At 62.7% G+C, this 15263-nt stretch overlaps 1 protein-coding gene across 26 annotated transcripts in view; it reads right to left on the bottom strand.

Moving 5' to 3' along the window:
* The window catches only part of MCF2L (MCF.2 cell line derived transforming sequence like), a 97971-nt gene that overhangs the window by 24074 nt on the left and 58634 nt on the right, over positions 1–15263 (bottom strand). For all 26 annotated transcript variants that reach the window (XR_002336785.1, XR_002336786.1, XM_021065972.1 and 23 more), the window contains one exon: positions 5352–5442. Coding sequence is in view for 24 of the 26 variants with exons in the window: in XM_021065972.1 (XP_020921631.1) it covers positions 5352–5442 (91 nt within the window). In the remaining 2 variants the exon portion in view is untranslated. The remainder of the gene's footprint in view (positions 1–5351; positions 5443–15263) is intronic.

Here is a 15263-nt window from a genome sequence, read left to right as displayed (position 1 = left end):
TGTCCAGTGAGGACAAAGCCACATAAACACGTGCTTACGTGCGACCTAAAACGAGACGAAGATGAGCGTCGGTGTGGCTACAGGATCAGATGCCACTGGCCATGCAGGTGCTTACAAGGCAGTGCTGGGGACAAGCGGACCCTCCAGGCCGTGGTCTCCCAGTCCGCAAACGGGTAACAAAGTGCCCTGCTTCCCTGACGCTCGGGCCCTGCTTGGACCGGGGCTGAGGCGGGTGCGCGGCAAGCCCCCGGGGCCCCAACCCGGATCCAGCACCCAGACCAAGTCCCTCATGTGAGGGAAGAGTGAGGAGAAAGAGGCCGCGGGGTGGGCCCTGGTCAGGCCTTGGCCGTTTGGCCCGGGTTGGCTGGCAGGGGAGGGCAGGGTCTCTCGGGGGCACAGACAAGGGCCAGGGTGCTGGCTGTGCTCTGCCCGCAGCCGGGGCCCCGGCCCTCGAGCTGGCCCGGAGCCTTCCTGCTCCTCTCCCGCACGGCCCTGTCTGACGTGCCATGGAAGCACCGTGACCCCCGCAGGATGTCCGCTGGTCACCATGCCCTCCTGCCCGGAACATCCGGAGAAGCACCCCCCTCGCCAAAGACCAACCCAGAGTCCTGACCACGGCCTGCGGTGGCCCCTGACCCTGCGCCCGCCCAGACCTGGCTCTCACACCCGTCGCTCCCTCCTCTGGGCCCTGCCTGGCGTGTCGCTGGGTGAGAGGGGCCTCGGAGCCTGGCCGTGGCCCACCCCACCCTGAGGGTTCCGCCACCTACCCCGAACCTGACATGCAAGGCCCCGTGCCCATGCAGCCAGGGCCCGCCCTCCCACCACCCGTGGGCAGCCACCCTGCTTCTCCGTAGGGAGTGCGTATTCTCCAGGAGCCCTGCCTCATCACCCCCGTCTCCAAACACCGTGCTCGCCCAGGCTGGACCTTGCCGTCGGGTCCCGCAGCCCTATGCACGGCTGCCCGGCACCCTCCTGCCCAGGGTCTCCCCACAGCCGAGCTGGAGCTGCTCTCACCAGGCCATGCTGGGCCCTCAATCCCCCCACTGGAGCTTCATCCCGCGAGTCAACCACACGCCGCCCTGTGTCTGCTCAGTGCTCGGAGGCCGGGGGGTCCTTGGCCAAGCAACTCCACCCCCAGCCTCTCCTCCCCCTCCCCCAGCCCCTCTGCACCCGCCGTGGCTCTGAGCCATGGCTCTGAGCGGCGTCTCCTGCCTGCCGGCCCCTCCGTGGTCCTCTCTGCACCTCAGCTCAGCCTTTAGCGATGTTGCCTTCAGAGGGGCTGGGGGCGTGTGCCCTCCTGCCTGCAGCCCTCAGGGGTGCCCACCTGGGCACCGCCATCACAGCCCTGGGGGACCGCAGCTGACCTGGCGCTTGCCCAGTGCTGTGGACAGAGCCGAGCCGAGACGTCAACTCAGAGAAAAGACGTGGAAAGCAGGAAGCTCGAGAGGGTGGGCCCTGGGTGCCAGCAGCAGGAGGGCCGTGTGGACCCCGCCCAGGCGGGTGCTGCCTCCCCACTTCAGGGAAACCTCCTCGGGTCTCTTTCTGGAGGCCACACAGGGTCACGCTTTCCCAACTTGCAGCACAGTTTTCATACCCTGATCACACCTCATGGAAGGTGTGCTCTGGAAGGACGGGGTCTGGACTCAAGGTGACGCCCAGCCCTTTCCTCTTAGGTGCTTCACAGAACCCCGGAAGAACGTACGTGGCACTTTATGAAAGGTCCACCCATCTAAGGACCGTCCAGACCCTGGACCTGCTGCTGGACACAGAGTGATGCTAAATCCTCAGCTGTGGGTCCTGTGGCCAGTTGTGACCGTGAACAGTGACAGGCAAACACGCACGTCGTGCTGATGCCCGTCAGAGCCAACTCGGGCCCCACTCTTGACGGGGATTTTAGGGACCCTGGACCCTCCAATGTCTTGTTTTTCTATTCCAAGCCGAGCTGAAGGATCCCAGAAAGAAAGAGAGCACCCCGGACTACAGCAAGCCTGGTGCATGAGACAGCGCAGGGGGCTTAAAATAGCCCCGAATCACAGCGCGTTATGTAAGCGCCAGGCTCACGGGTGGCCAAACACGTTTGGATAAACACAGCCTCTCTGGCACAGGCCTGCTTCTGCGGCACCTGCAGCCAAGGTGGCCCGGGCCCAGTGGGGTCGTCCAGGCTGGAATGCAGGCATGCCCCCAAGGGCCAGGTGCTCTCCCAGAGCCCCCTCGACTGAAAGCACTGGCCAGCCAAGGCTGGTGGTTCAGGTCCACAGCGGGGGGCATCTGTGTGCCAGTGCCCCCTCCCCCCACCTCAGAGCCGGGATGGAGACGGTGACCTCCCTGCCCCCGCGACAGCGCCCTGTTGCGACACCAGCCGTCTGCGCCACACTTGGGTCCCCAGTGCTTAGCTCCAGGCCCCCGGCCCCCTGGTGCCAGGCGCACAGCAGGGTGTCAGCAAGTGTGTCTGATACATAAACAGAATTTTTCTATCAATGTTATCAGTAAATTCTTGTCACAAAAAAAGCATTGGAGTTCAAAGATAATTTTTTTTTTTTTTTGTCTTTTTGCCTTTTCTTGGGCCGCCCCCGCGGCATATGGAGGTTCCCAGGCTAGGGGTCGAATCGGAGCTGTAGCTGCCGGCCTACGCCACAGCCACAGCAACACCGGATCTGAGCCACGTCTGCAACCTACACCACAGCTCACAGCAACGCCGGATCCTTAACCCACTGAGTGAGGCCAGGGATCGAACCCGAGACCTCATGGTTCCTAGTCGGATTCGATAACCACTGAGCCACCATGGGAACTCCCAAAGAGAATTTTTGGCAATTCTGCCGAAAAATGCTAACTTCTGAGGTTTCCAAAGCAGTACTGCGGAGCACCAGGTCTTAAGGGAAAAAAACCCCACGTTTTTACTGTGTAAGAAGCAGGCAAACACAAAACTCTAACTTTTCAGTTACGAGTTTCACAAAACGAAGTTTTGAAGATGAGCCAGATCTCTTTGGAAAATCATCTGATTATGAAGCCGAGGAGGAGAGCAGCGGTGTTTCCATGCGGCCGTGAGAGCTGCAGACCCGGGCCACTCTGCCATCGGCTCGGCCGTCTCAGAGCCGCTCGGGGGTGAACAAAACCCTGCCTTTGAGGATCTCTTGCTCTGAGCAGCGGCGACTGACCAGCTGGAGAGATGCGTACAGGCTGGGGGCCGCCACAGAACGACGCACGCGGCTGGCCCTGGCCTTTGGGACCACGGCCTGCACGCAGCGACCGTGCACTTCCAGGAAGGCAGGTCAAGCAGGGGCGCTGGGGGCATTCTTGGGGCGGCGTGTGTGCCAACGGCACTGAAACCCTTTCCGGCAAGGACCCCCAGGGATGCCATGACTCTTGGGCTGCACACACCAGGAAGCACCTGGGCGGCAGGTCAACCAGTGACAGATGCAGAACTGGGCGCATCGTTAGATTTGGAGACACTGTTACTATTACAGTGTTACCGTGGAAAACAGCAACAGGCTTGGCCGGAAGCTTCTTGGCATCCGGCCCAGGACTGACTGATTTATTTATTTATTTATTTTAGGGCCACACCTGCGGCTATGGAGGTTCCCAGGCTAGGGGTCGAATCGGAGCTGCAGCTGCCAGCCTACACCACAGCCACAGCAATGCAGGATCCAAGACACAGCCACAACCTACACCACAGCTCATGGCAACGCTGGATCCTTAACCCACTGAGCGAGGCCAGGGACCGAACCCGCAATCCCACAAATCCTAGTTGGATTTGTTTCTGCTGCGCCACGATGGGAACTCCAGGACTAACTGATTCAGGAAATATTTATTGTCAGTCCTCTGACCTCATTTAATTCTTAATCTAGCCTGCCACCTAACATCACGTACACACTCATTTTATTTTATTATTTTATTATTTTTTATTTTTCTTTTTTGCCCTCACCCACAGCACGTGGAAGTTCCCGGGCCAGAGCTCAAACTCACGCCATCGCAGCGCCCTGAGTCGCTGAAGTGATGACGCTGGGTCCTTGACCTGCTGAGCCACAAAGGAACCCCACAGATTCATTTTAAAATTAAAAAGAATGGAACGGACACTCTCTGGAACAGACACTCTGGCTGTTACCTGATGATGAGGCATCAACACCCTGAGGAAAGGTGATTACTAACCCACATGCAGCGTGATATGCTTCTTTTAAAACATTCTGTAGTGTTCTCATTTGTCTCAGAAGCGTGATGGCGGGGGGTGGGGGGGACAGGGAACAGGACCTGCCCCTGGAGACGCTTGGTGAGAAAGACCGAGGCAGGACCGGACAGCTGGCAGGTTTGCACAGGATCACGAGGCTGGAGGGTCAGAGCAGACCCTGAGCCTCTAGCTCTCCTTTGGACGACATCATGAGGGGCCAGGTCCCCCCCCGCCCCTGCCCCAGCACCGCAGCCCCGGGAAACCAGCAACCTCTGTCGGCTGAACACAGGACCCAGGGCAGGGGGAGGGGGAATTTCACTCTGGGGGTCAGGGGCAGGGCAGGGTCACAGCCCAGGTCCCCTGCCACCGATCGCCCTACGTGCAGAAGAGCGATTGTTTTGGTCCTCGGGCTACCGTGTGGCGAGAGTGGGTGGGACAGAGCGGGGAGACGCGCTCACACCCAGCTGGGGAGCGGGGGTGGAAGCCGCCACTGCCAGTGAGACGGGAGCTCTGTGCTGACTGCACCCTCCTTCCTCAGCGGTTCCTGCTAAAAACAGCCAGCAACGCGCACAAGCCGTGCTCTTCGGCCCTGGAGGGCAGCCCAGTCAGCACCTCGGAGGACAGAAAGGTGACTTCCGAGGCCATCAGGCCACCAAGGAGAGCTAAGGCATCTGACTTCATCAGGACACCACAGAACAAACAGCCATTAGCAAAGGAGACGGCCGCATTGAAGAGGCTATTGGATTTAATTCCCAGCTTCTGGCCTGAAGGTTCTGGTGACACTCTCACCGCCCTGCTTAGCAGGAGCATGTGGCCCTGGGCGCCTCACGCTCTCAGTGTCAAAAACAGGCAGCTGCCAGAGCTGCCTTCAAATTACAATCTGAGAATGCACACACACACACACATGCACACACACATGCGCACATATGTACACACATGCACACACGTGTACACACACACACCCCCACATGCACACGCACGTGCCCTAGCCATCGGAGCAGCCCAGGGAGGTGTGGGCTCCCCGGCACCCCTGGCCCCAGGCTGCTGCTCCGAGCTGGCACCCACCGCAGCCCGGAGCCCACGGCACAGCACCGGCCAGAACCCGAAGTGCCACCAGGCAGGAAAGACTGTGTCGCCCAGCCCAGAGCAGGGGTGGGGGGCGCGGGCCGGCACCAACACCAACACTCACTGCTATTCTCAGGATGGATGCCTTCACCGAGGTCCACTTGTCCTGCCTCCGGTCGATGACCAGGATGAAGCCGATGCCAGCATCCTGCAAGCTGAGAGGAGAGAGCCGTGGTCAGCGTGGGCATCTGGAGCATGTGCCTCCCCACCAGCCCTGAGGAGGCCTGGGTAACCCGGCTCCTCCTGTGATCCTCAGGCGGCTCCCGCACCGCGTAGGAAGCCGGTGCCAGGACAGCATCTAGCGAGTTGCACCAGCTCCCCGACTGCAGGCACTTCCCAGAGCTCGCCCTGACTGAGCCGGGCGGATGTGTCTGTGCAGCCTGCTCCGCAGCCTGACACCCACCAGCTCACGGCGCAGAGGTCCTGGCACAGCTCATCCTCCCCAGAGCTCAGCGGCTCTGCTCAGAGCCCGCAGTTCTCCTTCCACGTGGACCAGCTGGCTGAGCCCTTCAAAGTAAGCCTGCGACCCACACGCCGCCTCAGTCCTAGCATCTGAGGCCCCCTCGCTCATCCACGCTATCAAATCCCTCTTGATGGCACTGCCACAACTCTGGGCGCAAGCCCCCGAGGCGCCCGGAGGTGCATGGGCATCTGTTGGAGACGGGAGAGGAGACGAGGCTTCTGGCAACGGCAGCATCTGTGAGAGGAGGCGCTGAGCGCCCTGTAGCCACAGCCTCGTCCGCTCAGCCTGACGCGGGCGCCTGAGTCACGGTGGAGAAACGGGAGGTGCTTCCGTTGGACAATCCAGCTCCAGCCAATTGTGCGACGCCAGCAGCCCCGTGCCAGCCAATCACGAGGAAGGAACCCAGCTCTGACTTGAATTGCTAATTTCCAAGTCTCTGAACAAATCAAGGCAGCACTTCTGGGCTTAAATAAAGCCCAGAAATACGCGGAATACATATCAATTCTGCAGACTGTGAGGTGCCCTGCCTGCCGGGAACAGGACACAGCCAAGCCAGGGTGTGCCAGCCCCAGTTCCAGCAGACTCTCGAGCAGCGGCGCCGGGGCTGGAGATGCGTAGTCACACCTGTGAGGGCGCCGCACACCTGTGTGCACCTGACTGCAAGTCCTCATGCACCTGTGCGAGAGAAGGCCTCCACCTGTTCCGGGTACCCAGGTCCAGGAACGGCACAGGACTTCCGGGTAAATGCACACATTTCATCTCTGGGCCCACGTCCGAGCCCCCGCGCGCGTGCACACACACCGCCGAGTCAATGGCTCTTGGCAGCTGTGCGGGCGCCCCTGACAGGACTGATTCAGGTCTGGCTCGGTTCTCAGGGAGGTAAGTTGAGTGTAAGTGCCAGGAACCAGGGATCACAGCTCTCTTTCCCCGCCCCCTCCCCAGCAGGGGGCGCAACACGGAGAGCAGGCTGGGGCTGGCTCAAGGCCAGGTGGGCCGTGGGGAGCTGGGCCGGGCAGAACCTGGTCCAGGGTTGGCCTGGGCGGGTGCAGAACCTGGTCCAGGGTTGGCCTGGGCGGGTGCGGGAGCCAGGCCCCTCAGTGTCGCGGGCACACGGCCTCTCCTGGGGCCCCATGCAGGCTCGGCTGCAGCCTGGGACTGGACGGAAAGAGGCAGCCTGTCTTGTCCACTAGCCTGCGCTCTGTGGGACATCCCTCCTGGTGGCTCCCCTCCTTCGAGGGGACAGGTCACAGGCTGTCCCCTGACACCACCCACACGTGCCTTCTCCAGAGTCTGCACCTTCCCCACCTTCACCGCCTCCCTCCCTCTCGCAGGCCAGTGGCCTGGTGGTCCACATTGGGGGGCTGAGACCCCGTGGTCCACACTGGGGGGCCAGTCGGGGGCTGAGACCCCACCCCCGGGTCTCGCTCTTTCTACAGGGGAAGAGACGAGACGGGTTTCCACTGAGCTCACGGCCACCCGCAGGCGTGGGCCTGGCCGGCACAAGGGTCTGAGAAGGGCTCCCAGGCTGCCTGCCCGCAGGGTTGCCCGCCACGTGTGGGGAGGATGCAGGCCTGTCTTCACCAGCTGGGCTGGGGCTCCTTCTCAGGGCCGCCTGGACAGGCCACTCAGCCAAGAACCATCTCAAGTCCCTTCTCTGCAAAAATGGGAACCCAAATAGCGCCCACCCCTCAGGCAGCTGTGAGGGAAAGCCGTGCTTCCCGCAAACGCCACGCTCCACCCCTTCCTGGAAGCTGAGCTCCAAACGCTGTGGGGCCAGGGGCCATCCCCTCCTTATGGCGTCACCCCTGCTTCAGAGCTGGAACACTCTCTGTGCCCAAACGTGGGAGCCTGGCTGGGTGGCCCCTGCACGGACCCTGCTGCTCTCCTCTGTGGGTTACGTTTATGCAAAACGCAGGCACAGGCAGGGCCGGCAGCCTGGGCACTCGCGGCGAGCTGCGGTCCAGGGCCTCCCTCCTGCGCCAACGCCGCATGGCCTCCATGGCTTCTGCCACACCTCCCTTTGGGATCTCTAACTCGATCTGTGCATTTGAACCCTGGAGGGTAAGGAGTTCGTAACACCAGAGCCTCCGGTCATGATGCAGCAGGACAACCAGCATCGCCAGCAGCTTCGACCGCGACCGCGCGAACAGGCAGAGCCACCAAAGACGAGACCTTTTAGAGTTAAGGGAGGGTGGCCCAGATGGCGGTTTCCCAGTGAGGCCGCTGTCGCTCAAGCAACTCCGGTTCCTGGTGCCTGAAAACACGTGCTTCCAAGCTCTGCGGTCACTTTGCTGCTGCCCAGAAGGTGCCTGGTAAGGTAGTGGCTCAGCCTGGGGCCCTCTCTCCTGGTGGGCACCACCCTGACACTGGGCTGCTCTCCTTTCCCTCATGACAACCCAAGAGGCAGGCACAGAGTCCAGGGACAGAGGAACAGAGAGGCTGGGTCGCCTGCCCAGGGTCACACAGCTGGTGAGCACAGGCGGGTGAGCCACACGGTCTGGCTCTGACTCCAAACCCCCCAGGCCAAGTCCATCTGCAGGAAGAAGCTGCCTCTCCTGTCCACCCACCCCTGGGCCGCCCCCCGAGTGGGGCCAGGCAGGGCTTTTCCTCTTCAGAAACAAACAGCAAAGCACCCCAGGCGGAGAGCCCTCTGCCCTGCCCCTTGTGCCTCCCACATTTTGGGAACAGAAACTCAGGGGCACACAGATGCAACAGCAGGGAGGCCCTTCTGCCCCCACAACCGCAGCCCCAGAGCCAGTCCCTGGGTCTGCCCTTCCCCCAGGAGCCAGGGCCCCTCACTCCCTCTCCACCTCGCTAAAGAGGTTCTGGGCTCCCCCCGCCCCTGCCCCCCACGCCGCCTCCCTGACCCCACATGCCCGGGGAGAGGGGGCAGCTCACTCGAGGATCTCGCAAGAGGCCGTCCCCCGGCTCCCCCACCACCGTGCTCCAGGCCTCGGGCGGAGATGGTAGATGCAGACTCTGGAGCAAATGATTCAGAAGCTGCGGCCACGCAGACCTGCTCCCAGGACCCTGGGCAGTGCCCTGCACACAGAGGGCGGCCCCCAGCCACCCAGCAGCTGGCTGGGGGCCTCCTGGATGGTTGCCCGGTAGCTGAGAGGCCGATGAGCTCACTTTTGGCCCAAATCACCAAAAAAGGCACAGAGCTCGTCTCACTCTGGCTGTGGGATTCACACACTGGTGCTGTCTCTAAGAGCCCAGGCCTGCTAACACCTCCGGGGTGGCCCTGGGTGTCTGGGGGCCCGGTTAACTGTGGTCTGACCTCCCCATCACCAGGCAGGAGCAGCATGCGGAGTCCAGGCACGAGGAGAGGGTGCTACCCGGCCTGAGGGCGCCGTCACCTCGTCCATCCCTGGTCCAGCTGCATCTTGTTCTAAGACCTGTCACATGACAGAGTGGGGTGGGCAGAGACGCAGAGAACCAGGTGATGGGGGGGCACCTGAGTGCATCCGGGGTCCCCCGAGGTTTGCTCAACACCAACTGGAGCGAGGAGGCCCAAGTGGGGACCCTTGCGTGGCCTCACGAGTCCCCAAGGCTTCTGGTGCTGCTGGTCTGAGAACCACTGGGAGTGGCAGGTCCCACAGACAAGCCCTGAGGACCTTCTGTGATCAGAGAAACGCCACGTCAGCGCCTCTGCCCCAGAGCAAGAGCCTGGGAGGAGGTCGGACCTGGGGGCAGGTCCCCCCTGGGCAGGGTCAGGAGGAAGTGAGTGAGGGCCGTGCCCTCCTCCTGCACCCAGGAAGGAGGCATCGCCGAGGTGGACAGCAGGGCTGCCAAGGGCGCAGATGGAAGGCCACCTGGGAGTCTGGGGGCTCATGCTGGGGGTGGAGAGGGGAGGTGAGCCGTGGGTGGCTGATGGGAGAAGGGGCTGACGGTGGTTTCAGAGGAGGAGCCCTTGAGAAGAAGTCTGAGGGGCGGGTGTCCAGGTAAGCAGGCAGGTGGGGGGACGCCCCTTCCCTGCAGGGCTGTGGGGCTGGGAGGGGCCGGGCCTGACAGCTTCTCACGGCTTTCTTTTCCAGGAGGCTTGCAGGAGGCAGAGCAGGGCAGCTACCTGCCACAGCCTGGGGTTCAGAGCCGGCTGTACGCATAGTTTAGGGCGTGCTGTGTGCTCATTGTAGGAATAAATTAAGTAAGTTGGCTGCTGCATCTGAGGGTTCCACATCGTGGATTCCACCTCAGAAAATGTTCAGGGAAAAAACCCAGAAGGTTCCAAGAAGCAAAACTTGAACTTGCTGAGAGCAGGCAACCGTTTGTACTGCGCTTCCACTGTGCTCCGGCGAGCGGTGGTTTGAGGGCTTTAAAGCACACGGGGGCGATGCAAGGTGCACGCAGACCCCCCGCCACCTGCGGCGGCACCTGAGCGCCTGTGGATTTGGGTATCTGGGGGGCAGTGTCCTGTAGCAGTGACCAGAGGCAGGAGCAAGGGGGAGGGCGCGTCGGCGTCAGACCACCGCAGTCACAGACGGATGCCCAGTGCGACCTGGGCACTGGGGTGCCCCACAGGCATGGGGGGCAGGCTGGCTCTCGTGTGCAGTAACGTAGGGTCAGCGAGGTGGTGGGGACAGTGAGCTGGGGAGCCCACAACCCTCTCTCGCCCTGGACGTGCTGCAGGGTCCCCTCCTGCTGGGATGGACCCCGGGCTCAGAGCCGAGGCTCTAACTCAGGGGGCTGACCACCCTGCATCCCCCGTGGCTGCAGCTTGTCTGGCCCAGGCCTGGCGCCCAGCGTGGCCGATGAACCAAGGATGGTGGGCTGAGGGGTCCAAGTGCCAGGACAGTGGCAGAGCAGTGTCAGCCCAGCTCTGGGGGGAGTCCCTGCTGTGGGCACGGATCTTCTGCTCAGCCTGGGTTTGAACTCGGGGTAGGGGTGGGGCGAGTTCAGAGGGACCCCTGGGCCGGGGCCTCTCCTGCCCCCCTGCTGGGGGCTCTGCCCCTTCCCCAGTCCTGCCCACACCAAGAGTCCCCGCTCCCTGCGCCCCAGGGGCTGCCAAAGGGTTGGGTGGGGGAGCTTTAACCCTGAGGCTCGAGAGACAGTGCTTCTCACCCCCAGTCACAGAGCAGCCCCGGGCTGGCCCCGCCTTCATCTCGGAGTCAGGAGTCGGGGCCCCACTGCCTGCAAGAGCTTGGGCAGGACTGGCCTCCCTCCCGCTGGAGGGTCTCCCGGGTGGGCCGCGCCCTGGGCTGTAGGGCGTTGGGGAAGCACCCCATGCACCGAGCTGTTTCTGCCCTCCCGCACCAGGGGGGGCCCTTGGTCACCACCTCTGCGGCCACCAGAGGCCCGCTGGCCTATTGCTACAGGAACCCTGAACTCCGGGAGCCACGGTCACCCAGGGTCGGCTCTGAGAGCCCCGCTTTCACCCCTGACCTCCCCCATCACGCCCCCGGCTGCACCCTGTCTGGCCCAGGCCCGGCTCCCAGCGCAGCCAATGAACCAAGGACCACGGTGAAGTGGGCACGTCAGCCTCGTCTCCTGCGTGGCCCCAGCTGCAGGGCCGACCCCGAAAGGGAGCTGGCCAGAGCCCACCGCCCCCCGCGGCTGCCCAGCCCCTCGAGGGTGGGGTGCCGTGCTCCCCGTCGTGTGCTGAGCGCCGCAGTCTGCCTCTGCTCTGAGGCTGCTGCTCACATGGGGCTGTCATTGCTTATTTCAGAGTCTCTAATCAACAGAATAAATGTGCATGTATCAACCCACTTCCTACCCAGAGGAGGCCAACGCGGCGGCCCTGCTCTGGGCTGGTTTAGGGGCTCCAGGGGTGGACATCTCAGAAGTCGGAGCCTCTCCAGGCCTCAGGGTCGCCCCTCCCTGCACGGAGAGCCTGTTGCTGGCCAGGGCAGGGCCCAGCCCTTGAGGGGGACAGGACCCGCGGTCCAGCACAGCCGAGCAAGGTCTGCGTCCTTCAGCGGTTTTCCAGAATAAACATCCGCAGGTCAGAGCAAGGAGAGAGCGGGCGGCAGGTGCGTGAGAGAGCGGACAGCGGGCGGCAGGGAGCAGTTCTGAGCACACCTGGGCCCGGCCTCGCTCTGCCTGTGGGGCCCTCACCGTGGGAAAGGACAGCAGACGGGACGCCTCGGCGGCTCAGGACCGGGGTGATGTGAGGGCTCAGCGCTGCCTCGAGGAGGCCCACCCGGCCTGGCGCTGGGGTGAGGGGACCTGCCCAGCGTGGGGCCGGCAGGCCTTGCAGGAGGCGCACAGGCTGGCACCCGTCCCCGTGACCTTGGACATAGGCCTGTGCAATCCGGCCTGAACCTCTGCTTCCTGGCTGTCTCGTCCCGCTTAGGACTCAAAAGCGTCACCCGTCACCGTGTCGCCTGTGCCACGTTTTTCCCAACACTGGTCAGCTTTTCATCCCTGAAGCACAGCGGCGAGAAAAGCGTCAAACTCTCTGAAAACTGCCCCCCTTGGTAAGTGTCATGGGCCTGTGCTCAAGGCTGCAGCGGCCACGTGCTCGGGGAGGGGCGGGGACTGGGCAGGAGCCCCGGCCACACAGCAGGCCCTTCCTCACAACCCAAGGGGAGCAGCGCGCCTCCTACAGAAACACAGAGGCTCCTCCAAAGAGCCTGAGAACTAGACTTTTCGCTCTTTGCAGTTGTCTTTCTCTGTGTCACCATGAACGCTCTTCAGATGCATTTGAACTGACACAGGTGGAGCCAGGGGCCGTGCGTGCGCCCTGGGGGGGCTGGCAGGTGGCCTGGGCCGGGGACCCGCCTTGTGAGGGAAGGAACTCGACTGTTGAGCAGGTTCTCAAAGACTGACCTGAATCGGCTCAGAGACGCGGCTTCCTCCAGCAGAGGCTGGATGGATGTGCTGCGGTCCTTGGGGCGACGGAGAGCTGTCCTGCCTGAAACGGGAAGGCCATCCCACACCCCTACCATTCGGCTGAAGCAGGAGGACGCCACGCTCAGGGCACGAGGCCGGACACAAAGGGACGCAAAGGGACCAATGCCGTCTGACTCCACTCGGACAAGGTCCCTCCAGGGACCCACGCTCACCCATCCCTGAGCTCCCTGCACAGGGACCTGTCACCATTTCCAAGCAGCCCCCCACCCCTGGTCTCTTGGCCTTTCTCCGCAGATGAAGGGCACAGCTGTTATGTGGCTCCTGCCCCATGCCAGCCTGCGCGTCCCCACAGATGGGAACGTTCCACGTCTGAGCTGCCCAGGAGGTCAGCTGCTGGCCCGGGAACTGAAGGACGGCTCGCCTGGCCCAGGAGCTGAGCTTCTACATGGACTTAGTTTTAATTTTTCAGTTTAAATGGCCACACGGGACCAGTGGCTGTGCTACTGGATGGCAGAGACAGAGAAAGATCATTCCAGCAAAGGAGGCATCTGAGATGAGCTCCCCCAGGAGAGCAAGATCGGGACGCAGGTGGAGGAGGTCGCCCCAGTGGGCAAGGGTCCCTGGGCTTCAGAGCACGTGGGGCAACGGGCTAAGTGAGGCCACCAGACAGCATGCGGTGAGGACAGCCCTTCAGCCGCCGATGCCCCCAAGCGGAAAAAGGCTTGTGCAGCCAGAGCATCTGAGAGCTTTTACACACAGGACTGGCTGCCAGGTGTCCGGTCCTACAAGTAGGACCAGACCCGCTGGGCCGGGAACAGGGCTGCTGGTGAGGCGACCACCGGGCTCCCCTGCTTGGTCCACACCAGACGCTGGGATGCAGCCACCGGAGAACGAGGGGGGCGCTGTCCACAGGTTTGCCTGCCACATGCTGTCCACTAGGAAGGGCTGTGGCGGGACGTCTGTGCTGCCCTGTTTGCGGGGGGGGGGGTGGTTGCACAAGAACAGAGTTGCGGTTACCGTGGGGAGGGAAGGGGGCGGCGTGAAAGCTTCTGCTCTTGCAGGCACATTTGAGCTGCTCGGTGCACCTCATGCCACGTTTATATCTTTGAACCAAGAGTCAGTTGAAACCTCGCATGGAAGTCACAGCCACCGTGAGCAGGCGGGGCTGCCGAGCCCTGCCAGCCAGGGTGCGTCTAAAGCTTAGCGAGCATGACGGCCTGACTGCAGGGGCCTCCCAGAACTAACGCATCAGGCGTGTCCCCAAACGGGTGGCTGGGAGCCTAGGAGTGGCCTCACAGCCCTGTGCCATCCACACGCACCCTGCTTTCCGCTGTCACGCAGTCCATACAAACTGCACGTGTGTGGTGTGCATGCACAGGTATGCAGTGTGCTCACGCCCATGCTCGAGTGTGGCCCGTGCGTGGCGAAGTGTACACATGCCTTTATGTGCATGTGTGTGGTGTGTGCACCTCCATGTGTACCCGCGCCCGAGCATCCGGCCGGGCAGCTCTGTGTCTCCCTCGCAGTGCGCCTGGTGCTGGACCCAGGGCCCTGCCCTCAGACGCGAGGCAGGGGTGAAAGAAGCGTCACAAGCTTTCCTCATCGGGTAACTTCCATCAGCATAAACACGCCGTTCTCTCTCTCACCTTAAAAGAAAATGCCACCCACCCCTCGTGGGTGCCCTGTCTCTGCCTCCACTCAGGTCCCTCTCCATGCGTTTTGTGCGATTCGCCCGGCAGCATTCCCCTTCACCCCAAGGCCTGGGTGCGGGGACCCCGCCCTCCTCCTCCTCACCTTACTTGGCCCATCAGTAGGTGACCGTCCAGGGAACAGTCTGGGTGGGACATCTGAAGGGGAGGTGACGTAAGTGGCTGCAGGTGGAACGTCCCCCCACTCACCTTTCAACTCTGGGGAGCCTCACACGGCCCACAGGCCCAGAGGCCCCTCCCGCCCGAGACCCCTCCCCCAGCTGGAGCCCCCTGCTCTGTCCCCAGACAGACCCCATCCGAGACCCTGCCCTCGACGAGGCAGCCCCCCACTGAAGACCATCTGACAGCTCAAAACAGCGCCCCACCTGCCCATTCCCTTCCAGGTGACAGCACCCCCAGTCTTCAGGCCACACTTAATTCCTGCCCCTGGGACTGAGGGCCCCCCGGGGTCCTCGAGCACCGTCCCCCGTCACGGAGGTCTCCCTCCTGGAGTCGCCCTCGGGGCTCCTTTCTCTCCGATTGTCCTATTTCACAATCCGCACCTTCGGGAACTATTTAACTGGGACATCGGATGCACGGTTTCATCCTTTGTTCCCGCCGGGTCTCAAGTGTGTCCAGCCACTCCTCCCAGATGCAACCCAGCCCCTCCCTCCCACTCGCCCGTCCCACGAGCTCTGTAGGGTCCCGGCCACCCTCTGGGCAGGGCATGTGGCTCACGGTCACTCGTCACATGCCCTGAACTTGCCCACACCAGCTTGGCAGGTGGCGATGGAGCCCCAAGGGAACTGCAGTGTCACAGGCACCTGTGTGAAGCCAGCCCGGGTGTCCCATGGGCGTCTGATGCGCCAAAGTGCTTCTAAATGACCCACAATTGTTCATCAGCTGGAGCAGCCGAACTGGGGCTCCCATCATTTGCGCGTACAACTGAGGGGGTCTCAGGTGGGGAGCCCACGTTTGGAAGGATGAAGGGTCAGGGTCAGCGACGACGAGCCCCTCGAAGCAGCCCTGCGGT

This window comes from Sus scrofa, chromosome 11 (assembly GCF_000003025.6).
Source record: "Sus scrofa isolate TJ Tabasco breed Duroc chromosome 11, Sscrofa11.1, whole genome shotgun sequence".
NCBI classification, from domain to species: Eukaryota; Metazoa; Chordata; class Mammalia; order Artiodactyla; family Suidae; genus Sus; species Sus scrofa.
This window is presented reverse-complemented; position numbering and strand designations above follow the sequence as displayed.